The sequence below is a fragment of the Solenopsis invicta genome, chromosome 1 (assembly GCF_016802725.1).
Source record: "Solenopsis invicta isolate M01_SB chromosome 1, UNIL_Sinv_3.0, whole genome shotgun sequence".
NCBI lineage: Eukaryota > Metazoa > Arthropoda > Insecta > Hymenoptera > Formicidae > Solenopsis > Solenopsis invicta.
In genome coordinates, this window is record NC_052664.1 from 26,929,326 (window position 1) to 26,955,099 (window position 25,774).

Below are 25,774 nucleotides of genomic sequence, written 5' to 3' on the forward strand. Positions count from 1 at the left end.
TATTAATTAACATCATTAACATTATTAATTATTTAATAAATAATTTCTGTCATTTAAGAAAAACATATACGTATACGGGAATACGGGTAAGACGCTGATTTTCAAAAATTCCATAAATAGTTATTTAATAAATAATAATTAATAATGTTTACTCTTTTTGTAGCTATTTTTTGTCTTGTAGCCTTTAGCTAAATTTCTCGTGCAAGTTTCGGCTTATGGTCCGGTGCTATAGAGCGCTACGCGAAGCTCCAATGCAATGAAACAGATTACGTAGTTAAATGAACCTTATGGCAGTTAAATGACTGTCTAGTGTTACACAATTAACTACGTTTCAATTTCATTAATCTTATACCATTGACTCAATTTTTTCAATATTATTTACTACGTTAAGTTATTTAGTTGACTTGATTTTTATTCATTTCAACTTGACTTGATTACACGTAATTAAAGTCATGCAACTCTGAGTTCTTGTCACTAATTTTTTTTTTTTTATTGTAGATTGTCTTTCTTGGACGGTAGAAATTGTTTATTAAATAATTAGTAATGTTAACAACTCGAAAACCTATTTGCATCTTATGTTCCCATAAAAACTTTTGACGATTATAATTTTAACAATTATTTAAAAATGAGAAGTACAGTGTTTAGCGCTAGAATTCTTTTGAAAGATCATGTAGAGTTTTAGATATTTTAAAATTTAACAAGAACTATAAAACTTTCGCAGGACAAAGTGAGACGCTACGTGAACCTGGCGTATTATTTCGGCATTTTAACGACAATTGGTTTCATTATTAGAAACTATAGAAATTGACAATAAAACCAGGACACTCAATAATTAGTAAGTTTCCACGAAATGATACGCCAGCTTCACATACAATGTTTAATTAGCTTTCAAAATGTATTTCCAAAAAATTAGATTCTTAGACAGGTCGTTTTATATTTAGTTTATATTATTTTTTTAGGACCAAAATAAATTATTCAAAACTTAACTGGCTTTTTTAAATATTTTATTTTTATTAAACAATATACATTGTTACTTTATTTATTTTATTTTTTATAATACTAAAATTTTAAAAATAATTACGAATTGCTAATGATCTCAATAATTTTGTAAAAGTATTTTAAGCGTTCAAGATAATTTATGGAAAATTTTATTGCGAATCTGTTGGTCTGTAAGTAAGTAAATAAATTTTGTTTATCTACGGAACAATTAATTTCTGCATTGCAGTAAAAATTTACATAAATCATCTTGAATCATCTTAAAGCATTTATATAAACGAATTCAGATTTTTGTCGTTATTTAACACTTAATTAACCATGAGGCCCCATTTCTACTTCTTATTATTAATAAAATTTAGGTAGAAAATTGTCGCTAAATTTTTTGCATTACTTTCAGATGCGATATAGAACGATCTGTAATTTTTTCATGACTCTTTCATTATTTTAAAAATAGGCGTGCTGCATCCTTAAGTCCCATTTAACTCTATTAATCCGCGTGGTTGCCACCGATCGTTACTGCGGAGGATCCATCGTCCCGTCCATTCGCTTTCGCAGATCGTCCGTCGTCCTGGTCATTTGATCTTTTTTCACATTGGCGATAGTAACGGCGGTAGTGATGGCGATGGCAATGGTGATAGGCAACGACGGCGGCAGTGGCGGCCGGTAACGGTGGTGGTGGCGGTGACGGTGGTGGATGGTGGCGATCAGCGTGGTGGTGGTTCCCGTATTCGAGCGAAAGGGAAAATGCCTGGTCGAGTGACTCTTTTTTTTCCTCCTTTTCCCCCCCGGCTGGCGGCGACCGGCCGATTTTTGACACGGCCGCCGTCCGATCGGACTTGCATTTGTCTCGGAGCGCTCTGTCCGATCGTCGTCGTCCCCGCGAAAACAACGTTACCCCGTGTGCGAAGCGAACGCGCGAAAAATCGGCGCGTCCGAAGATGCGCCACGTGCTGCATCGTCCCGCCTGACCCGTCCTCCGACCTACGGTCGTCGCGCGCGAATTCCGTGTGATTTCGACCGACTCTTTTCTCTCTTCTCTCCTCTCTTTTCCGCTCTCCTGACAGTGTCACGCGAAGACCAGTTTCCGTCCGCGAACTTTTCCTTCCGCCTCTTCGAAATCTTAATCGAGGGAAGTGTCGTTCGTCCTGCTCCGTTCTCGATCGGGAGCTCCGTGCCGATTCATTCATTTCTCCAATTTGTCGAAGTTTCTCTCCGGTTTTAATCTCTGCCATCGGAGAAAGTATTACGGATTGCCGGGGCGAATTGTGTGCTGTGTGGTGGTTCGGAAATGAAACATAGGATTAGACACGACTGAGCAGCTGCAAGGTGAGCCTGGCTTAGAAAACCGGAATTGTGCGTGCCCTTCTAAAATGCCACGTGCGAAACTCGGCGCGCGTCGACAAGCGATTATCAATCGATCATCATTTACGAATGACCCTTGCTCCGCCGATTGATAGGTGCGAGCACGGCTCGATAATCGAGAGACTTGTCCTTTAATTATGCACCTGCGAGCACCTGTCTGCGTCTCGACAATAATAATAATAATTACGATTACCGTTGCGTTTCGTTCATTTGCGCTAAATCGCGCGCGAATCGAAGGAAGTGGGTCCAGAAGAGCGCGCGTAACATTAACGAACCGGACTCGGAATTAACTGACCGTTCCGCGACCGATACGACTCGGCAGACCACTTTCACGTGCGCAAACTGCCAGATGTACGACCTCCGTTTTCTTACGTAAAACTCGGGCACCCGTGTAATCACCGCCGAATGACCGTTCAAATGTCGAAAACTTCTCATTTCCTTCGAGCGCTCGCCGGTTTTTGTCGCAATTTCACTCGATGACATTTCATCTTTACGATCGTAACGCGACGGCGGGACGCTCCAACGACTCTGGACGGAATTAGCTCGCACTCTAGCATTTCATGATTTATTGGCTCGCACTTACGAAGTGCGCCATAAAGAAAATGAGGGTAATTGAATGTACCTCTTTCGTAACTTGCGTTGTATATTTGATGCCGAATATCGTACACGAATTATTCATACGCACCTTCTGTGTTATCTACGATGTAGGAATCGTGTTTCCAGGAATTACATTCTTTCGTACGATAGGATTTAATTAAAAATTACCAGCTTCGTTTTTCCTTTAAATTTGAAATTCTGCATCTCGGTTTTAAATTGTAGCAAGTTTAACAACTAGGCCAATATCTAAAACATCTTCCAATGAGGAAAGTATTTTAATTAATTAGAATTAAGAGCATTGTAATTAAAATATTCAATAAGGAAGATGGTTAATTTTATTTATAACCTTTTTAACATTTCTCGGATATCTACTCTATGTTTGTTTCGTTTCTATTAACACGGATATATATGTATACGTACACGTATACGCTGATGAATTTAATTGATTGCGTTCTGTATAAATTTTGCGCGTTACAAAATGGCGTTCCTGAAATAGAGCGATACAGTATCGCCGATCGCGTGTACTGCTCGAAAAGAATTTACTTTCTATCGACGCAAATACGAACGGCCTGCGAGAAATTAAAGCTGATACTTCAGTTACGAAACCCACGTCACTTAGTTCTAGCATATAAACTTGCCGCTTCTCTGCCCTCACGTAAAAAAAAAAAAAAAAAGAAAAAAAACGCGACCACAAATATTTGTGTAAAGCTATTCGACTCGTAACGAGTGTTGTTCGAAGGAAATTTGCTCGATCGGTTTACAGTTTGCTGTTAGCGAATATCTTGGGTGTACGTAAATGAAATCGTAAACCAGTGAGCGTTTCGCATTTGGCGTGCATCACCGTAGATAGTTTCCTAAGTCTATGCGTAGAACTGAATGGAACAAATGAATCGTTAGATGTCTCGGAGCGATGGTAATTCATGCACTACGATCGTCTAACCTTCCTTGATATCGATCTTCCCCTCTCGATCCTCCTACGATGCTTCCATTCATTCATGCGGGCGATAGAAGTGTATAAGACTACGATCGTTATAATAAAATTGTTTTTTTTTTCGCAATAAATACGTTATAGATATTTAACATTTAAAAATGAAAAAATGTAGAAATTGTAAAGATTAACTAATTAACTTGAATCGCACTTTTTTTTATCGGCATCCTTTTATAATTCAACATAAAAATCTCATAGAACAATGTACAGAGAATAATATACAGTGTCCCGAAATTCATAATACTTTAGCAAGAAAGTTCTTGAAAAATCAAGTTATTTGTTAATTTTTAGTTTAAGCAATAGTTTTGGAGATTAAAGGTTTAAAGCTAATCAATCACAGAGATTGCGTTTAAAGATTACGGTTATCCATCATTGTCTAAACGTAGTTTATAATTGATCAATTTTTAACCCTAATATCTTGAGAAAACTACTGTGTGTGTTTAAAATAAAAATTTACGATTACTTATTTTACTTAATTTTTCAAGAATTTTCCTGTTTTAGTATTTTGATTCACGAACTTCGAAACATCCTGTATAGTTTTTATATTCATAATGTGACAAGTTCTCACCTCGTTCGTTCGCGAATAAATGTTTCCTTACGATGTAACAATTTTGATATAACAAACGTCTTCTCTGTTTCTTTATCATAATTAGTAGTTTCGTGTAAAAACCGGGCGAACCAGAATGTTTGCAACGGGAAAGAGAGAGGGAGAAGGGAGGCAATGTTGCCCGCGCTACTTCGAAAATAATCAGCATGGTCGATAGAGACCAACAACCGAGGCAAGAGTAAAAGTAAATTTGAGCAACATGTAGGCGCCTTGGTAGGCGCCTTACGTTTGGTCTTTATACGTATCGATTCGAGTACGCTCGGTGCGAACATTGAAAAGCACTCATTTTCAACTCTTATAAAAGTTATTTTTTTTTATTAAAAATGAAATTAATTTTTATTAAATCTTATTGAAGTAAGAAGACGTTTCTTCTTTTAAAATACTATCACTTAATAAATTTGATATTCGGAGAAGGCGATATATAAATACAAACAATAATCTCTGACAATCATTAGAATAATTATAATTCTCGAATCCATAGATTGTTTAATTATAAATTATATTTACATTAAGAATATAATGCTTAAAAAAATCCATCAGAATTATATCGTTTTCAGGTAATTTTTATATTGTTTATTACAATTATTTTGTTAAAAGTAAATTTGATTTATTAAATCTTATTAGAAAGAATATATCTGGGATGGTTGTTTGTTTACACAATAATACAGCAACAATCTTTATAGTAATTATAATTCTCTCGATTCGTTGGAGAGTTTAATTACGCAATATCTTCATTAAAAGCGCATTCAAGTATTGTAATTTTTAAATATACTCATATTCTGTAATATTCGGCTGAAATTCTCTTTAATGTTTTATTCAAGGAGGCTTCTTAATAATTTTTCAGAATGGCGAGGACATTTTTGTTGAGCTTGGTAGTGGCGTTGCTGCTGGTCTTTGCTGTTACCGAAGCTTCTCGTGGACAGAATAATCAGGTAATTGATTAACGAAGTTATAACTAATTTATATAAGTGATGACGCATAATAGATACAGAAAATGCGTTCATCCTTTTAATTTGATATATGTGAAATAATTGTATTAAAAAATTATATAACAACGATGCGTTGCTGATTATAAAATTATTCAAAAGAAAAAAAGAATTATACGTGTGCATTCATTAATTAGCGAGTAAACGAAGAGGCGAATAGATAGTGATTCTAGATACAGTATAAATATTATCATGTACATATCGAAGAACATACAATATGTATATAAACTTCGATTTCCGTCTTTACGTCTACGTTACGTAGGGCACGTCACGTAACGCAGACGTAAAGACGCAAATTAAAAACAAGGATTTAGAGGAGCACAATTATCTATAAATTAATGTACGCGAAATAGACGTGAAGACCGGCAAGATCCGTTTTCCACGTGTTTTGTGTCAAGGATGCACGTCTGATGTCGAGCGTTTGCGACATTGCAACTCGTTATTTTTCTTTCCTTTTTTTTCTTTCCTTTTTTTCTACGAAGGCCGTCGACCCAGCGGAACGAGTCGATTCGTATTATTCGACTAGATCGCACAAGTGAAGTTGCACGCGGCGCGATGCTCGATAATTAGAGACCGAGAAAGGAAGCAGTTCCTGTACTAGATGATTACTTGTATAACGCAAAAGGAAATCTTCGCGAATGATTCACGACATTTCCACTCTTTTATTAGATTATATGAAATAACACATTACGTTGCGATTTAATTCAAACATAATTTAAACGTCATCTTATTGTTCCAATACAGGATACTCAAAATTTCACTTTGGATTCCTTGATTAATTCATTGTTTCCGGAACTAGTATGTATCGTCAAATATTTAGATAATTTTACTGATTATGACAGTCATCAATAATCAGTTCAGGTGAATGAAATTTCCGAGAAGTGCAAAAAAAAACCGTTATTTGAATTCAAAGTTTGTAGATTCTTTAAACTTTAATTTACATGAAATTATTTAACCAGTTACAATAAAATTATTTAACTAATTACAATGAAACTATTTAAAAATTCGACGATAATACATATTCCTTTATATATTTTTTAATTAAAATTTGTTATTAATTTGGTCAATAAACTCATTAATAATATAAAGCAATCGTGTAGAATAAGTTGCTGTAAAATAAAAATCATTTCGCAAATTATAAAGTAACGCGTCTTAGTGATGTACGTATATTGAATAATTATTAATTTATACATTTAGAAAATAGCAATAATGAAAGCATGATATCACATAAAAGAGAAACTAGAAATAGCATGCAACTTGTCAACGTGGCGAGCCATTTGTCTTTCTTTCTTTCTTGATCGTATTCGGATGAAATTCAGATTCCAGTTACTCGTTTTGCATTTGCCATAATAATACTATTGCCAGGAAGATCTCGGACGCTTTCGCCGGCTCTCACCGTAAAAGTCGTTGAAATGAGCACGTGTCACATAAGAATAATCGTCTTCCTGATCAAAGAATTTATTAAAAGTAAAATTTAGATTAGCATATATTTTTTGACCGTGTACGGAAAGGCTCGATCTTGAATACTGGCTAACACGTACATAGGAAATTGTTAGCAGGATGCAAAGCCGTGAAGAAAACTTTCCCAACGTTTCAAAAGCTCGCGTGTCATTTTTACATACTATCATAGCTTTTGTTAAATAATGCGAAAGATCAAAAAAGCATTATTGTTCAATGCTTTTAAATTTGGATAGATTGTTAGAAATATTTGGAAGATAAGAAAAAGACGTAAAACGCTGCTCTACAAAGTGTAATTATAGTTGCATAATGTTAATTATTAATCCTTCATAACTTTGTTATTTTTATTATTTGACCATGAAAAAAATTTAATAAATTTAACAAAGAAATATTTTGATGATTTTTTTTTTTACGAAAACAAGTAATAAATAAGGTAACGCGTACCTTCATCAGTTTATCACTCTTTAATGTATTTTATTCGAAAAAAATGAGCATGAATTTCCGTTAAGTCGAATATGAAACTGTTTCTGAGATCAAGAATTTTCATCATCTTTTATTATTCTATTCATTACAGGTGTCTATCACACCTACATTAATTTTCTCGTTCGATTGAATTTTGCACTTAAGCTATTAAGATTATTTCATCATTTATTATCATTAGCTATCAAACCACTGAATGTACATAGACTTGATGTATAATGCTGAAGTTCAAGCGAACGGTAGTGATTCGATACGCATGAACTTCTTGCTTATTCCTTTATACTTAGTTCTACCCAACGATATTCGTAATAGAAATGTGCTTATATAAAACGATACAGAAGAAAACTTAGAATTTTTTAAAAATAAATCTATCATAAGTTTTGTAAAATGATGACAATAACAAATAACGAAGAGATGACAATTGAGCATTAAGGCTCGGCATAAATGTCCCTACCTCCGAAGACGAGTGAATAGTCCAGATTAGTGTTTATTGGCCCCTAATTAAATTCTTATTCTGTACATTACCGTCGTCGGTTGTATGAGTGTAATACTTATGTTTATCAAACGTATAAGCATTTCACGTACCAATCTAGGTATCGAGGCGGCGCACAGACACAGCACAGAACACATATAAATGGAGTGAGAGGATAAGAAGAAAAAAACAGATCGCAAGTTTGCATGGACCACGCCTAGTCGTGCGCCGCTCGCTTTTAGTGAACGATATATACCGCGTGGTCAAAAATATCCTCCACATATTCATTCTATTTTCGTGATGTCATAATTGGATTTTATAGTTATAACTTAATATAGAATATAGTTGAATATATATGATTAGAGCTCGAGTTTGCATAGTTCTATGTCGTCAATTATCAAGTAGATCATATTGATGACGACCTTAATTATCTATCTAATAATCTAAAAATATCTTTAAAAATATCTTTCTCTCATTCGTCTCGTTTATTATACAATCTTGGCCAAAATTATAAAGAATCTTATACTTTTTAAATATCTTTAATTGGAAGAATTTAAACAGAAATTCAAATGTGAGTTATTCTTTGTTTTAAGAATCCTTTAAATTTATGTATAATGCCATGTATAATCAATTTGAAATAATACAGATAAAAAATCTCAGATAAACGAAAAAGATACTGGTGCTTTATATAATTTTTGCCAAGGCTACAGTTAAACATAGTAACTAATTAAATATAATTGGAAAGTAGAATTGAATGCAATAGTGTTTCAGTTGAATATCGTAATTCGTTTCCGACAATCGTCAAACAGATATTAATCACGACCAACTTAATTATCTCTTTAAAAAACTAATTAATCAAGAAGTCAACGCGAATCGCGAAGGAAATTGATATTGTCCACGCTACCTAATCGTTAAGTTGTAGACTACACAATTTCGTTTTCATTAGTATTCGGAATTAGCTTCGCTGGCATGGCAACGCGTATTCCTTCTTCCTTTGGTGAACGTAAGCGCGATGTTGATAATTATTCCGCTGTGCGCACCGATGATCATAATCTAATGGAAGCAAGAGCGCGAGATGATTTTCTTATCGATTTAATGACGCGTTACGTAAGGCAAACTACATTTCTTATTCCAGGACAGCTTTTTTTTTGCCATTGTATAAGTAGCCCCTTGCATAGCGTCGCCGACATCTTTCGTTTCGTCATAATAACGGATAATTTATGTAACGGTATGAAGATCTCGCGATTTGTAAATCGTTTCGACGGAAATCAGCGCATGGTTCAAGGCAGACGTCTATTACCTCGTCATATGTTATGTCCTCACTCTATTAAATGTCCTCAGGGATATAGTTTAATAGACCACTCTTACATTAAACACGGAGATATTCAGAATAATTACGATAATACTATTAAAACGGATTCTTCTCGCATGTTTCATATCTTGATGTTACAAAAGCTTTTCTATTTCTGATTTACTGAAAAAGGAATTTGGTTGCATAAGTTGGACATCTATGGTAGATTCAACCAGTATGTCTGTTGGAAAATGAACGACTCGAAATTTCTTCTAGAAATGATAAGAGCATGATTAATTTCTTCCTGTTAAAGATATCAGAATTCTTGAATGATACTTAAATTTATATTTAATTATATTAGCGTAACTTTTTAGTGAAAGAAACATTTGTTGAATTGAATTATAAGTTAATAGATCCAATTGGAAAATGTTTCCTACACTGTAGCTATAAAATATTAAATCCGCCGTGATAACGTATTGTGATAATTAGGGATATGCGAATTATTTGAATTGAATCAAATATGATTTGAATTAAATTCGGATTTAAAACTTTCTATGATTCGAATCCGAATTATTAAAAATTTTCGAATCTAAGAAATTCAAATACGTACATCACGTACATCAACAATTTTATGAAATATTTAAAAAAATGATTTTATCTCATATAATTGATATTATTTTTCTTACATAGTAATCATTTTTCATTATCTATCTTAAAATTTAACTTAACAATAATTATATTGTTAATTAAAAGTTGTATTTCAACGATTTGGTTAAAATTTTGTCAATTTGGTTCAATTCGAATTCAAATAAAGAAATAAAGTCCTATTTGATTCAATTTGGTGTCAAAAAACTTTGAGTCGAAAGCTTCTCTCTCTCTCTCTCTCTCTCTCTCTCTCTCTCTCTCTCTGTGTGTGTGTGTGTGTGTGTGTGTGTGTTTGTCTCTCTCTATTTCTATCTCGCTCTAGTGATAATTGGAAATTCTGTTTGATTTGATCAAAATGAAATTTCCATCTTGTTAATATAATCAAAACATTTTTCTTAGGATACTATTTCACTCAACATTTGCTAGCTATTACCAAACACTTTTTTCAGTGCATTATAACGGATAGGATTGAAAAATACGCGAAATGGCATCAAATTTTATAGATGAGCGAAAGTATTAAATCATCAGTGAGAGTCAGCACTCTCAGTTTTGCCGATCTCTCGAACTTGTTTCCTGATTTGCTGCCTCCGAATAAAATGTCGAAGCTTTTGATTAACGTCGCAATCAATTCTACAAATGGATGATAGGCCGCGAGGCTTTCTTTGCCTTCGTTTCTTTCTCGAACAGGCGCGATTCGCGCGTGGCCTTTAATTAGAAATGTGTAAATTGTGCAATACGCTCTAGTAAAACGTTGCGATCGGTATCTAACACAAACGCTCGTTACGCACGTCGGGACTCGGGACTGGAAGTCGCAGTACCCTTTAGGAGAAACGCTTTATAATTTAGTTCTATGATTTACAATCGTTTCAGCGTTTGCTTTTGTTCGATCTCGAAACGCGCACGTGCGCGCCCGAGCGCGCGAGCGCGCGCAAGCGGTTGCGTATATCATGCTAAATGCGCTCCTATAACGTTTTATTGCGCGTACGAGTACACACGCGCCGACAAGTGTACGTCGCAGACGGATGCAGCACGTTGCACAAGCGCGCGCGAGTGCGATCTAAATGGAGTTTTCCATCGGAGAAAGCGCTTCTTCTGCATCGTTTACTTCAGCAGGCTTCCTGATTTATTTGCCATATACTCCCTGTCTTTTCTTCTTCTTCTTCTTCTTTATTTACTCGGACAGCTTCGTCTGTCCTAAGCCTGTCTGTTGTCCACGAAGAAAAGGACATGTATCGTGTATAAAAATTGTACTCTCAATATTTATTACTTGATATTACTTGATATTGTTACGATATACAAATGAGGAACACAGAGAGGCAAAAGATTGTGACTAATTATATTCTCCAAAGTTAATTAAATATAAGAATATTATTTTATCATGTTCATTTAATTAAATATAAGAATATAAGAAATAATAACGTAAGCTTGTAATAAAAATGAGAAAGAGAGAAGCTTATAAAACTTTCTGTGGAAGAAATATGAGAGTAATAAAAAACTATTACTGTTTATTATTTAATTTATTAATATATTAAGTACTGGAAATTGAAAATATCTGCACGATACATAATGTTTAAAAGTAATATGCTCCAAACTGAATAATATTTTTTTTTTCTTTATTTAAATTAAAGTAACGTATAGCAACACGAAATTGAAGTAAATTGTAGCATGTATATATTTGATATTTTCTTAATTAGAGAGATAGTGCATTGCTACGCATGTTGAACTCATTGTTAATAATGTCCTACTTACGCAATGTATCTGGAAACCTGCGATGAAAACGCGAAGTGTGATAAAATGATGTGATAAAATCGTTTTCTCGCTCGTTCTATCTATAACGTTCTAACAATGATCCAATATACGGTTGGAGCGGTCTTAATGAATTGTTGAGAACTGGCGTTTATTGTTCGCGATTAATTTACTTATCTGAGAAACGGCACGAGAGGAAACTGCGCTCGTTTAGAAGTGAAATACACTTCCTTATGATATACGACGATCGAAATTATTCACGGTATACGAATGCGGCAGTAAGTGCAAATGCTAATAAATCTCTCGCAGAGGAGATTCCTTCCGCTATCTTCCTCTCCGTGGATAATTTGATGAAAGCGACAAATTGAAAAATTGTCGCACTCTTTACCGCATTGCAGTGTAAGCTTCGACAGATTCTCTGCCAAAGTTACGCAATGTAAAGCCTTTTACGCAATGTGTACGTGGAATTATTAGTTCAACTTTAACCTGCCTAACGAGATCCAATTTTTTTTTCCTCGCGTCAGTACGTCTTATTACAAGACGTACGTCTTACTACAAGACGTGCAATACTTCGAATTGAATGGAAAGTGCAGTCAGGCCAAACGAAAGCAAAAACGCAATAGCAAAGACGAATTTCGTTAGATTTAGGTGTTTCGTGATAATACAAGATGTAATTCTTTTTCGTATATTTATATTATAAAAATAAAAAAATTTGTTTTTATCTCGTGGGTTTATGATCCGTGATAAAAAGTCCTTACGCATGCATTATGTCACATCATTGATCATATGGATTATTATTCAACATAACAGTTTATTTTCTTTTGAAAGTTATATAGTAATATGTATAGCTTTCTCTCGTTTTTTCTTTCTCTCTTTTTCTCAATGATATAAAAACTTCAAATGTTAAATCGATTATTATGTTAAAAAAATCAATATTTTAACTTTGTTGCCAATGCATTGGCTTAAAACCTGTATGAAAATGTTCGTAAAACATGGATTGTACACTGAATAAATAAAGACTTTTGATATATAGTATAACGTTTTTGGGATAATCGGACGAAATCATTAACATAATTTATAAGTTTCTCGTGGAATATATTGATTCATTGGAATATCTCGATTAATACCTTCTTTTTGGAAAGTTTAGATACCGGATGCGCTTTCTCTTTTTTTCAGATTTCCAATATTGGTTTCCGCATTTCAGATGAATGCGTAAAATCGGGGTTAATTTTTAAGAAGCCGTAAAAATCGACATGCATAAGTTAATTCCGCCATATAAATGCAAAGCACACGCATTAATTACCACGAAAGGTTAAAAGTCGAAAGATAGTAGTATTCACGTAGTTTACGCTGCAACTCAACTACGCTCAACTTTGTAACGTTTGCATGAGTGTCCTTCAGCTATTCGTTTGATTTCGCTCGTTAGCGGGAAAAGTTGCTTTATATTGCAACGTTTAGACTCTTAGTCAATATTATTGCATTCAAGTGATTCATTCCATATTTGTCAGGTGCAGACAAGTCTTCTGTACCAATTGATCAAGTATCATTTTGTGTAAATATTTCACGTTTAATGTTTATATTAATATTTATTTAACATTATCACACCTTAATTTTGTATCATTTCAAACGTAAAATTAATATAAACAACTGTATAAACTTTTTTATTTATTATAACTTAATATAAAGTTATATATAAATGTAGGAAACTATTTCAGAGAGGCTTAAATTTTAAATATTAATTATTAATTATTTTCAATTATCGAAAACTTAATTTTAAGAACAAAGTTACTCACTTTTAAGTTGGTGTTTTAGGAAACATCTTAGATAGAGATAGTAATTTCCTACACGGAAAGAACGGTTTTGTTAAAGTATCTGAAAATTTAATTGGATTTGAAAATAATCTTGTTAGATAATCAAAATAATTACGTACAATATGTAGGACACTCAAATTGATTATTAGAATGTCGAAACATTTAGCAGTATTGCTCATTATATTTGAACAGCCTTCATAATTATTTTAATCTAATTATGTCAGATCTGTATCTGGCTAAATTTTTAGATATTTCAGCAAAACAATTTTTTTATGTGCACTTAAATAAAATTAAATATTAAATATCTTACTAATCATACTTTAAATAAAAGTTTTGACAAAGTGTACGATTATCTAATTTTAACAATTTAAACAAAAAAAAAAAAAAATGAAACAAAAATTTAAAAATTAACAAAATTAAACAAAAAATAAGATTTTATAATTGTGCTAAATATAACTTAATTAGGCTATAAAAAATCTGTTATTTGTTTACGTTCAAATATGTTTTAAATAGAAATAAATGTAATATAATTGCACTGGAACATTTTTTGTCGTTTATACTTTTTATAAAATAAAATATATAAGTGTATATAGTTTATAATATATTAAAAAACCTTTAAAAATTTCTATATCTATATTTTTGTCCAGCGTATTTTATACACTGCGTATCATGTGGTGTCTGATGTGTAAGAAAGAACAAAAGTTTGGGTGAAAGTAACGATCCTTAAGTAAACCCCGTTATAAACCGCGTCAGTTGGGCGACCACACCCTAAAAATTGGCCCATTCGGACCAGTTTTTTTTAGGTCGCGCTTATGTATACTCTCATTACATATTCATAACACGAAAGAACTAAATAAGACAATAATTTGCAAATAAAGCCTTTAGAGTTCGCGCCGCTGTATCATTTAAAACTTCCTATTAGTCTCGCTTACAAAGACGCTGGAATGTTATTATATGTAAAGAAATATTTTTCTCTTTTAATTGTAATTTGAAATACACTATCAAAGCTTTTTATTTTTTTATGCTTTAAATAATATTAAAATAATATGTTTTATTATAGAATACTGACATATAAGCCTTTATGCACATTTAAAATCAGAAAGGGCTTCTAAAAATACTTCATATAAAATCTAATATGTGGTTATAAAAGTTTTAATAAGTACTTAAGAAGTTAGACATAAAATATTTATTACACTGAGATAATTATTTGCTTTTATGACCTAAATTCATTAATTATTCTTCATCATCATTTATCGCCGCTTTAAGCGCAGGTCCTAATGGATCCACTTAAGGCCAACTATGTGTGAAGTAAAACGATAAGGAAACTATAAATTATATAGTTGGTAAGTGGACTATGTATAAACAAAGACGGTTAATAAGTGCAGAACGAATAGCAATTTCGCGACGCGGTTCTTTCGCGGAGCTTTCGCAAGAATTGATACACGTCAGAAAGTGCGGAAGGTCGTTTCATACTCATTGACTTGAATTAAATGAATATTAATAATACAAATTCCGCCGGGGTACGGGACAAGGACAATGCGCCCGGACGTAGACGACCCTCTTGATTCGACGGTGTAGAAGCAGTCCACCTTCGCGGTGCGGAGCCGAGCCTCTCACCTGTCCAAAGAACTTTTCCAATATCCGCACGCTGTTACAAGCACAGATTTCGTAATATCAGTCAGGCAGTCAGCCGATCCGAAAATTCCCGTCGATTTCTACGCGTCATAACTGTAATAATTCTACTTTCTTTCACGGTTTGCACTACTTCCTTTTTTGCACAGACCGTCCCGGAACTCTGTCACCGTTCTTTTCCTTTATTATTTCCGTCGGTAATGCGCGGCGTTTCCTTCCACACGAATCACTCGATCGCTGCGTATCGTTATCAAAAATATTTATGTATTCCATTTTTTTATTATTTTAATATTTAGCATTAAAAAAACCTCACGATTCTCGATCGTAGTGTGTTCAAAAAATATCTGCATTGTAATCAAATCTGTTTCTCAACGCAAGGGATTTCAGACAGTATTCCACCCAGACACTATTCTTTAAATATTGCTTTTCGCTCAACAAATAGTTTCGTAATCTCCTTATCTTTCATCTGTGTCATTGAAGTTGTCAAATTTGCATGTTGCTTTCGAAGAGTACATCGCTCTCTACTTTTCTTCGTTCCGACTGCACGCAAGCCCGATCAGCTAGATTCACGACACTTTGCTTTTAGCGGCATTGCCTTGCGGAATAACGTGGCGTGACGTTATACACTGACTTTTACTTTCAATATCGACAGTACACGACTAAAAGGAGACTTAGACAGATAGTAATAGAAATTAGAACGCATATTCGCATATTATGAATTGCACGGTTACAGCTGTTCTTCTAAAGGAGGACAATCTTCATTTCCACAAATATGACATGTATTTAAGAATTTTTGCCCATGTGGATAGAAAAGATTTTTGTGTTTTTTTAAATTTAATAATTATTAATTATACAGTCTATAATTTGAAATTCATTAATCCCCTACGTTTTTTGAAATATAAAATATATATATAAAAAGCTTTTCAAAAAAATTCACAAGATATGATAAAGTTCAGACGATTATATAAATATTACGTGATAATCCTCTCAAGAATCTTGAAGATTCGGAAAACAGAATTGGCAGTTTCTTCCGCATTAGATAATTATTATTTAACATTTATATAATTATGTCTGAATTTTATTATATTTTGTGAGTCTTTCAAAAGCTTCTTATACATTTTATAAAAAAATGTAGACAACTAATAAATTTCAAATTATAAACGATAAATGAATTAGGATTTTAAACATATTTATTTTTCAAAAATTACAAAAATTAATTAGGACTCAGAAAATTAAACAAATCAATAAAAGAGGACTGAAGTACATCTGACTACACCATGTGATGCTAGGGAGGTTTTGAAGGAAATTGTTTCTTTTTGTTTTTCTTGAGGATGATCCAAAGCCGGTCGAAACGTTTGAATTTTTTAAATTAACACGGAATTACGGACACGCACCAACAACAGCGTTTGACTCTCATTAGTCCTCTTTTATTGATCTGTTATATTTATTTTTACTTATTTATTATTATGGTACAAATCTATAAATATTCATCTTTGAATATCTAATTTTTTACATCTGTGAAATCAATCAATTAACTTGAAACTTTGAATTTTTTAAGTCGCTGAATTATCTGAATTCATGAATCTTTTTAATTAGATTTTAATTTAATTAGATCTTTAAATTCTTAAATCTCTCTCTTTCTCTGAATTTCCATATTCTTATATCTTTGAATAAATTGTTAAAATTATTATAAATAGATTCATGGTTTTTCATTGCGGATTAGTTTCATGGAAAAAATCGCAAGAATTGCCCTGAACTGAAAACTGAATCAAAACTTAAACGATACTGCCATCTGACTTGGATCTTGTGCAAACTGTCCAATATTGAAAACGGGTTTGTTGCAATTACGAAGTAGAAAGAGGAAAAATCTCAAACGAGTAGCGTACACGCTAAGGTCGTTTTCTTCCAAGCATCGACAGGTCAATGTAGTCACGGAGTTCTTTAATGCTGCTTATTAACGCTAACGGTGAAGGTATAATCTGTGACGAATAAAAGGCTGCTTGTCGTAACAACTGGAAACGCGATTAATTGCGTTCGTCGGGCATTGTCAACGACCACCGATCGATCGGCCTGTCGAGACCAGTTATTATCATTTGCGTTAATCCCAACTTCATAGGATTCTCTTAATTGCATAATTGGTATCCTCCTGCAATTTCATCAGGTATGGCATCTTCGCAATCGGGGTGCCGCGTATCGCTAGGATGTTTCTTTCTCTCGACAACAAAGGCTGCTCTTGATTAACGATATAGTTTATTTATTTATTTTTTTTATAGTGAAGCGATCACAATGTTCCAATTGTACGTTAATCACACAATTACAGCCATTGATTGATCGTTTATCGATTACACAAACGAGAGTTCTAAAATCACCTCAGGCGACTGTTTGACGTACTTTCTAAGTACTTGGAACATCCATAGCTCTTATGAAAGTTCTTATGCCTTTTACTTCGTGTTTGCCATTACTATTTACTACATGACTGTCATAGCATCTTGATTACTGACGATAATTACAAGATATAATCAAGTTAATTTTTTCTTAATTAACTACAGGATACGTTCTGCTTTTCTTTGGTATTTAGGAATTTTACAAATTGTTTTCGTCTCTTTTTCAGAAACGAAGTCTCGTTACAGGAAAACAAAACATCTTGTATTAATTAATATTAGTATAGCGATAATAAAATCATTATGTGTAACATTGTGACAATATATTTTCAGACGGATGGACAGAAAATACAGAATCGTGGTGCCAGGCGATTTAATTCTAAATCGACGACGGAATCGAGTACTCTTTCTGCATTAGAAACCAAGTCACCCCGCAATAAGAGTTCCCGTTCAGAAACAGCTTCCGTCTTAGAAAACCATGAAACGAATTTGACGCGAGAAGGTTCGATTAGAACGCGATCAAAGTTGAAGCAGTCGCAGGCGGGAGTTGTTTCCGCCACAACATCACGGACAAGTTCGAGGCATTTGAACACCAGCGCCGATAACTCACGAAATCGTCCAAAGTCGCACGCCACACAGACTCTTAGAGAAGAAATAACGAGGGATGCGCACGGCGACAACAAAGAGAACGTGCCTGAGCCGCAAACGCCGAAACGATTGACAGCTTCCCGAAGAACATTGGACGTATCCCCCGTCCGGGTGGACGATACGAAGTTGGATCACGAAGCGTTCACGAAGGCACCTGATCTCTTGAGATCAAAAACGGGAAGAAAACTTTATGTTAATCATCCGAGAGAATCAAAAAGAGAAGTAATCTCATCTAGAAAACCTTTAGAAAATGAAAATGTGGAGAAAGCCGAAAGTCCGACTAGCGAACTGGGAAAGGAACAATTGGCACGATTGGAAATTTCAAAGGCTGAGAACGTTGCCTCGAAAGTGAACGCGATGAGAAGGATTGATACACAAAGCGCGAACAGTTCCAGCAATCGTAAAGATGAACCGAAAGATGTGTTACTATCCGCTTCCGAGAGCGTAAGAGTGGACATCCCTTTGAGAGTCGGCGAAAATGGCGAAGATTTAACATTCGCCACTACGATTTCGTCCGTATCGTCGAGACAAGCCTCGAGGTCGGTCAAGGAAAAGGTGGAGAGCAACGACATCGCGAGATCGAGCGCGAAGAAGAGCAGACAGTCCGATCGGCCGAACTCTCGCAATAGGTCCAAAACGAGAGATCTTAATCTCGAAACCGCGAATCCCGGAGGTACCTCACGTCGGGGTTCGTCCAAATTCGGCGATACCGCGACTGCGGAGACGAGCGAACGAACGAACAATTCCAGACACAGATCTAACGCGAAGAGCTCGAGAGGCCGTTCCGGCAACAGGTCAAAAGATGCGAGTACGACGGAAGCAAGAAGTAGCGGCAGACAGAGGAATGCAGATACCGATTCTGAGACGAATGCAAACAGACGGACGGAAACACGACGTAAGGACAGAATGTCCGAGGGAAAGCGAAGATCCAAGGATGGTAGATCGAAAGCTGCGGAAGTCAAGGTAGACGAACAAGATATCAGGACGCAATCTAGAAGCCGATCACGTGTAGCTACCAGCAACCTCGGTAATTTGTAACTTGATCGTTAATAGTGCTATTAACACCGAAATGTTAATTAATATCATAATAAATATCATCTACCTCAAGGAGACGATCAATTGTTTCAAGGAGATATTATCCTCGTTTATAAAGCGTATTTCGAAATTGCTTGATTATTATTCATCATTCACTGTCATTCGATAATGAGATTTCTGAGAGATCTCTGAAGAGATAATCAAATTAATTATATAGAGGTTTTTGTATCTATTTGAATCTAGAATTGATAATGAGAAGCCAATATTTTTTACTAATTATTTAAGCAAAAGTTTAAGGATCGTCACGATTATTTTTTTTCAGACGTTACCACTGTTTATGTTCCGAAAACGACAATCTTCGAATCTACGACCATTCCCTTTGTGGACAAGGAGATTACGACTCTCGGTTCTGCGACGATCAGGCCATCGACAACCGCTCAAATATCCTCTTCAACCGAACGTGTTTCGCGGAACAAGGGAAGAGACAGAGGAGAAAGTTCTCGAGTGAAGAAACCCCCGAAGGAAGATTTCTTCAATCACGGTCTGGGTTTTCGTGGTCGAAAGAGTTCGACCGAGAGATCGCCCCCAATTGTTGCAGAACCGACCACTACGCCTAAAAGCGAAACGCAGGGTAATCCTGGATGGACTCTCAGACGTCGACCTAGTCACGTCAATCATGATGTTTCTTCTTCGACTACATTCACGCCAATTAATCGAGATCAAACCAACGAGATTATCTTGCCCAATGATTCACCGAGGAGCACCGAAACGCCGTTAAATACCGCAAAACCCGGACGAAGAGGCACCAAAAGGCCGAAAGTGAAGGACGAGAGCAATACCGTATCGGGCGTCGCAGCGAAAAGCGTAACAAGGGGCAGTACAACCTTCAACAAATCCGACAGCTTCAGTCTACCCAAGGGAGTAGAACCCGAAAGCGATAATTATCCTCCCGCGTTCCGAGCTAGGTTGTCTCAATTGGTGAGTCTAAATTTATTTATATATGAAGAATTGTTTTTATTTTATCTTAAGAACTTGATATCCTATTACGTTTTGTTATATTAATTCTTCTCAATGTTAGGAATACAAAACGTAACTTTTCAGTCTTAATCAAAATGAGAAAGAAACGTAATAATAATTAATTGGTAACGATTAACGTTTGCCTATTTAGGATATCGCAGATGCATATATTTATTTACTCGTTAAATTATTTTACATGACGATTGTCGATTTTGATCAAAATTATAGTACGATACAAATATACTATATTCAGATCTTTCTCGGCAAGAGTTTCACAATATCATTTCATAGTGCTTTGAATTTTTATCGCAAAACTTTTACAATATTTACTGTTAGTAAAGCTGTTAATAAAGAAATTAACAGTAAAACAAGCGTACTCAGTCAAAGAATACTTTCAGAAAAATTCCAATTCGAAACTCACCGAAGGAAAAGCTACAACCAAGACCAGCTTGCAGGTAAGACAGCTTGCAGGTGTCTCATAACACAATTGCTAAATCAGCTAATAATTATTAATTTATTTTAACTTTTAACATATTAACGATAACGTTGATATGCATACTATTCCCTTTAACTCGAGCCATTTGCAGGCAGTTGAATCTGCGGATGTTGAGAATGGTGCATTTTTGGCATGAAGCAATAGCTATTCTTTGAATTTTTATTAAACGGTTAGCATGTGTACCTACATCGTTAAGCGCAGTAGGGGGAGTAATACGGTCGGGTAGACTGAAAATTAATTAATATGGTGGTGACTTCCCTCCCTCCACCCCCACGATGTGTACATTTCTTATACATACATAATTCTATAAAGCTTTAAAAAAGAATGCCCTACGTAGGAACATCCGAAGGAACGTACATTCCGTCGGCATATACGATCCAGCACGAAAATGATGCATGTATCCGAAAAAAACGAAACTGTGGAAAATGCGTTTGCGACAGACGTAATCTTGCACGTCTCTCCTCCCACGAACCCCTTAACTTCGATATTCGACCCAGATACGCGACAAGTAAGAACCTTGATTGCAGTTTGGGATTGCGCACTAATTGGGACTAAACCGGCTGAGAAATCGCTTTATCATATCCATGCGTTCCCATCCACGCTTCGAAGACTCTCGGAGTTTCCCCCGAATTTTTCAAACAGGTGTTCAGTTAATTGGGAAAGATATCAATTTTAATATACATGCTTAATATTATCACGTTTTTTTTTTCAGTTTTTTTGGGATAAAAAATTGTAAAAGGAAAGATTTAGATTCTGAGTTCATTAATTTCTTTTTCATCAGAGAGTGCATTAAAAAGAGATCATTTCTCACGATCGTCAACGCAATCGCTTTTCGAGATTACTACGATATCAAATCTTAACTAGACTTATCATACGAAATAAGGAACGGTGTATTGGTTGCTACAAACGCGAATTCATATCAAATGCATCATTAAGAACCAATCAAAACTGGATGATGATGCGTTATTAACATCTTCATGACTGGCACTGCCAGCGAAGCTTACTTGGTTGATCGGTGATGGTAATACGTAACGGAAACAGTTACGGTTTTGAAGAAACCTACTTTCGCCGGAAAGCTTTCGAGATGCGTTTGCAGAAGCTTTAGGAACGCGGTTGCGACAATGAATATCCAAATGAGACTGGATCCGAACGGTATCGTGACGCAAGGAGTGGCAAATTCTCGACGAGAAGTTTTCTCAAGATATATCAATTGCAAAAAAGGTCGTAAAACAGGTCTTAAATCTTTTATTAAAATCTTTTCGATTGCGATCCTAGTTTTACTTTCAAGCATCTTTAATGAAACGACCGGGCACGAGAGACGATCTATTAACCGCGCGCAGTGAATGAATAGGTTTCGAGATTTTGCAAACTAGTTTTGATATAATCGACCTGTCTCTTTCTTCTTACGTTGTCAGTTAACTCAGGAGAGAAAGTACACTCGTAGGTAGGTCATTGAGGCAAATCAAGTAATTGGCTGCGTTGTTATTCAAATTGATAATTGATTTTGATTCGATGCGCTTCTCGATGTACCGTGAAAGTTTATTATTAGGCTAATCGGAATGCTAAATAGCCAATTGTTATTTGGAACTATTTTTCACGAAATAAAGAAAAAAGTAATATCGTGTAATACTTTGGCAATGTAAATGAAATTGTAAATGGGTCACGGTATATATTTTATATGTTATTTGTCTTATACTCGCAGCTTTATAAAAATATTTTGCTTTAATATTTAGTGGAAAGAAGTAAAGGAGACTGATATACTCGACACAGGAGAATAGTAAAAGAAAAAGAAAATAAGGAAGGAATTTAATGGTTGCATTCCGTGAATCTATTATATTTGTTAGGAGCGCGAATAATCGTCAAGGGATGATACATAACTGCGACGCGTAATTGTGTATTAGAAAGATAAAGAGATTGAAGAGAAATGAGACAACACAATTGCTTGCTCATAAATTAATAAATATCGATTGAATATAAAAGATTTTTTCAAAAATAATATTTTCTTGAATTACATCTTATGTAAATTAATATAAGCATAAATATTTATTTGTAAATATTGTATATAGAGAGTGGATTTGCAAATAAGAATACAATGTAGAAAGTTTTTCTAAAAAATTATACATATCGTGCAGAAATATGCTTCACAATCGATAGCAATAGTATCCAATAATTTGCTAAATAGTGCGCTTCATGCACTTAATGTAGCTTTGTATTTTTTTTTAAATATTTTATATTGTATATTTTTTATGTTTACTACTAAGAAAACCTGAGAAAACCTGGAATTTTCAGGAAATTAATTTGTTATCTTCGAAACTCGTGGATTTTTATTGATACTTAAAGAAATTTTTGAAATTTTACTTTTAAATTTAAATTCTATCTTTCTTTTTCTGATAAAACTGTTTGTATGATCATTTTCTCTTGATAATGCAATTAGCAATAAATATGGCATATATATCCATATACATTCGCGTACATTGTCACTTGTAAATTTTTATAGAGAAGTTAGTGACAATAGATGATAATAGACTGTTCTAAATTAGTTTTGTGTGTTTAATCATCACTTTTTAAATTCTATACTTCCAATAAGCTAAATCCATATTGCGGATAAATTATTAATGCCGTATTTAGTTAAAATTATTTCCTTTTAGTATTTTCTCGAATTTAACAGTTAAAATTTAAATAGCTTTTTTTATTAAGTGACTAAAACGTCAAAAGGTATAAAAAAATGATTTAATTTCTTCCTGGAATTTTTAATAAAACTCCTGGAAAATCCGCGAATTCTCAGGAAATTCTTTTACAAAATTTGAGTGAACACTGCGATTTTCGTACACGATTTTGCTTATATTTGCATTGCGGGGTGTAAAGTATTTTTATAGGTAGGTCGTGGTCTGACGAGAACGATTAAACTTTCAGTCCGCGCCAACGAAATCTTGGTTCGTGTATGTCGTTAGCCAGCTGGTTGCATGGATCGTCTTCTTTCATCAGTTCTTCAAGCTTCTATTCCTCCTTTAAAAAGCAAAGGGTGGGCGTAGCGCTCCTTAGACGATAGATACATTAGCGTTATTTTTCGTTATCATATATAAAACAAAGAATAGTGTTGACGTTTCCACGAAAGAGTTTTCGCGAACGATCTTGAGAACGTCGCTTCGAGTCGAGGAAGATGAACGCTTTGTACGGGGCCGCCGTACTAACAGAATCTACTTCCGAGCTTTCGGCAGGTTGCTTACGAACGCTTGGCGCATTTCGCATTGCGCACTTAAAATGGAGTTGTTTGACCGACCTTTTCAGGCCACGAAACCAAGCTTGGCGAGTCTATTCTCCGAAAGATCTAAGATGAAACTGGAGTTGGCCAGAAGATTAATCAAACCCGAATTGAACGTTGACGAGAATGATTTTGATGTAACGACGACCGCTTACTCCGATAATTCGAAAGCGAAGGAAGTTTCGACGGTCAGCGAAAGCAGGACCATAGAGAAAACAACAAAAACAACCAGTAAACTCATCGGCCCTCGTGCCACGCACGAAAGTTCGACTACTGCAAATGTGCCAAAAGGAAAACCCAGCGTGAGAGGCAGATGGAAGCTCTTGCAGACTAGAAAATTACCGAAAGATCGAAATGTCGAAGCTCCGTTTAGATCGGCCACGACCGCCACGATCAAGAAGGACCGAGTGACTTCTGAAAGAGCAGTCACATCTTCGTTCGTGGACGAAACGACGACGAGGAGCGTTGCCGAGTTCAACGTTATACCACGTCTAATTACGGTTTCGCATCGTGGCGCCGTTCCCAGAGAAGAAACGACCACGATAAGAGGCCGATCCTCGACGAGCACCACGCGGGAGGAGACGTTGGCTAACACGGTGGACGCTATAGAGGACAACAGCATCGTTACAACCATCCAATCGCTCAAGTTCGATAAAGCTGAAACGACTACTGCAACGGAATCTAAAGTTTACCCTACGGAATTTTTTCAAGAGGTGACCCTACCACCGACCGTCCCCACGCCGGGCAGTATGCTTTCGACGCCGACGTCAGAAAAACTGTATCCCGTTTATATTCCTGATGCAAAAGAGTTCGATTTGTCTGACGATGAAAAGAAAACGACAACCCCGAGCGACACGAGTAAAAACAGCGTCCGACCTCGTTACACGAAGCAACAGCAACCGGATAAGGTGGCGGTTTCTATGGTGACGTCGAGAACCGCCGGGCCCACCAGCAGATACATCCGGAAGAAAACCGGCGTCTTCACGCCGTACGACTCCATTTCCAAGACGTCCAGTACGGAGGTAGCGCCTACGCAGACGAAGCGACGAGAATTCCGTCCTCGAACGTCGACTTACAGAAGGCATTCCGAGATGCCGACGAGCCAGGTGGCGATCCAGCAGCCACCGACGGTCGAACAGACGACCGCCGGCGTAACCATCACCCCAAAGCCGACCAAGTTTCACGCTCAACTCGTCACGCCGAGCCCTCGTCCCACGTTCTCCGAACCACTCGTCAGCGTGAGGATCGACACCTCGAACGACACCACTCCGCGAGCGTCCGGTATCATCGGAAATAGCAACGGTAACAGCGGCAACTCGAACATCTTCAACCCCACTAAAAGTACGTATCTCAGCACGAACACCACCACGCTGCTGGAGCAACTGCGGAGCACCGTGGCACCGCTCTTGAACAACTTGGGTGACAGGACTCCTATCTTCTCCGGAGCCTATTCTAATGTAAATACCGCGGTAAGTGATTAGATGAATTTTGAAAATTATTCATTTTTTTATCCGAATAAAATTAAATTAAAAGGTTACGCGTTAACCTTAATTGTACTTCTACAATATTTGCTGAAAGAATTTAAAAATTTCATGTATGTCTATTATATTTTGAGAAGCTTTTATTATTATTAATAAATTACTCTTTATTAATTTAATATAATATGATTTTAAAAATGTTATTGGAGTAGTTTGTTAATCATACTATTATGATATAATTGGAGTACTATAGTTATATAAATAATTATAATTTATAATTATTTTTCTTTTAACATAATACTTATGAATTAATCATAGTGATTGTGTTGAAATTTCGGATCTAAATAAACAACATCATTCATTGAATACATTTTAATTCCTAGATA

The 25,774-nt window shown here is 35.4% G+C and overlaps 1 protein-coding gene across 7 annotated transcripts in view; it reads left to right on the top strand.

The window, feature by feature from the left end:
* The window catches only part of LOC105202110 (mucin-17), a 58,894-nt gene that overhangs the window by 15,912 nt on the left and 17,208 nt on the right, over nt 1-25,774 (top strand). For 2 of the 7 annotated variants that reach the window (XM_039452665.1, XM_039452676.1), the window contains exons 1-7: nt 1,632-2,322; nt 5,395-5,482; nt 17,786-19,127; nt 19,458-20,113; nt 20,551-20,607; nt 20,986-21,156; nt 23,937-25,379. In XM_039452665.1, the coding sequence (XP_039308599.1) occupies nt 5,396-5,482; nt 17,786-19,127; nt 19,458-20,113; nt 20,551-20,607; nt 20,986-21,156; nt 23,937-25,379 (3,756 nt within the window). In that variant the 5' untranslated portion in view covers nt 1,632-2,322; nt 5,395. Of the gene's footprint in view, nt 1-1,631; nt 2,323-5,394; nt 5,483-17,785; nt 19,128-19,457; nt 20,114-20,550; nt 20,608-20,985; nt 21,157-23,936; nt 25,380-25,774 lie in introns of those variants that run through there. The other 5 variants (XM_039452683.1, XM_039452686.1, XM_039452670.1 and 2 more) reach the window with 4 other exon arrangements.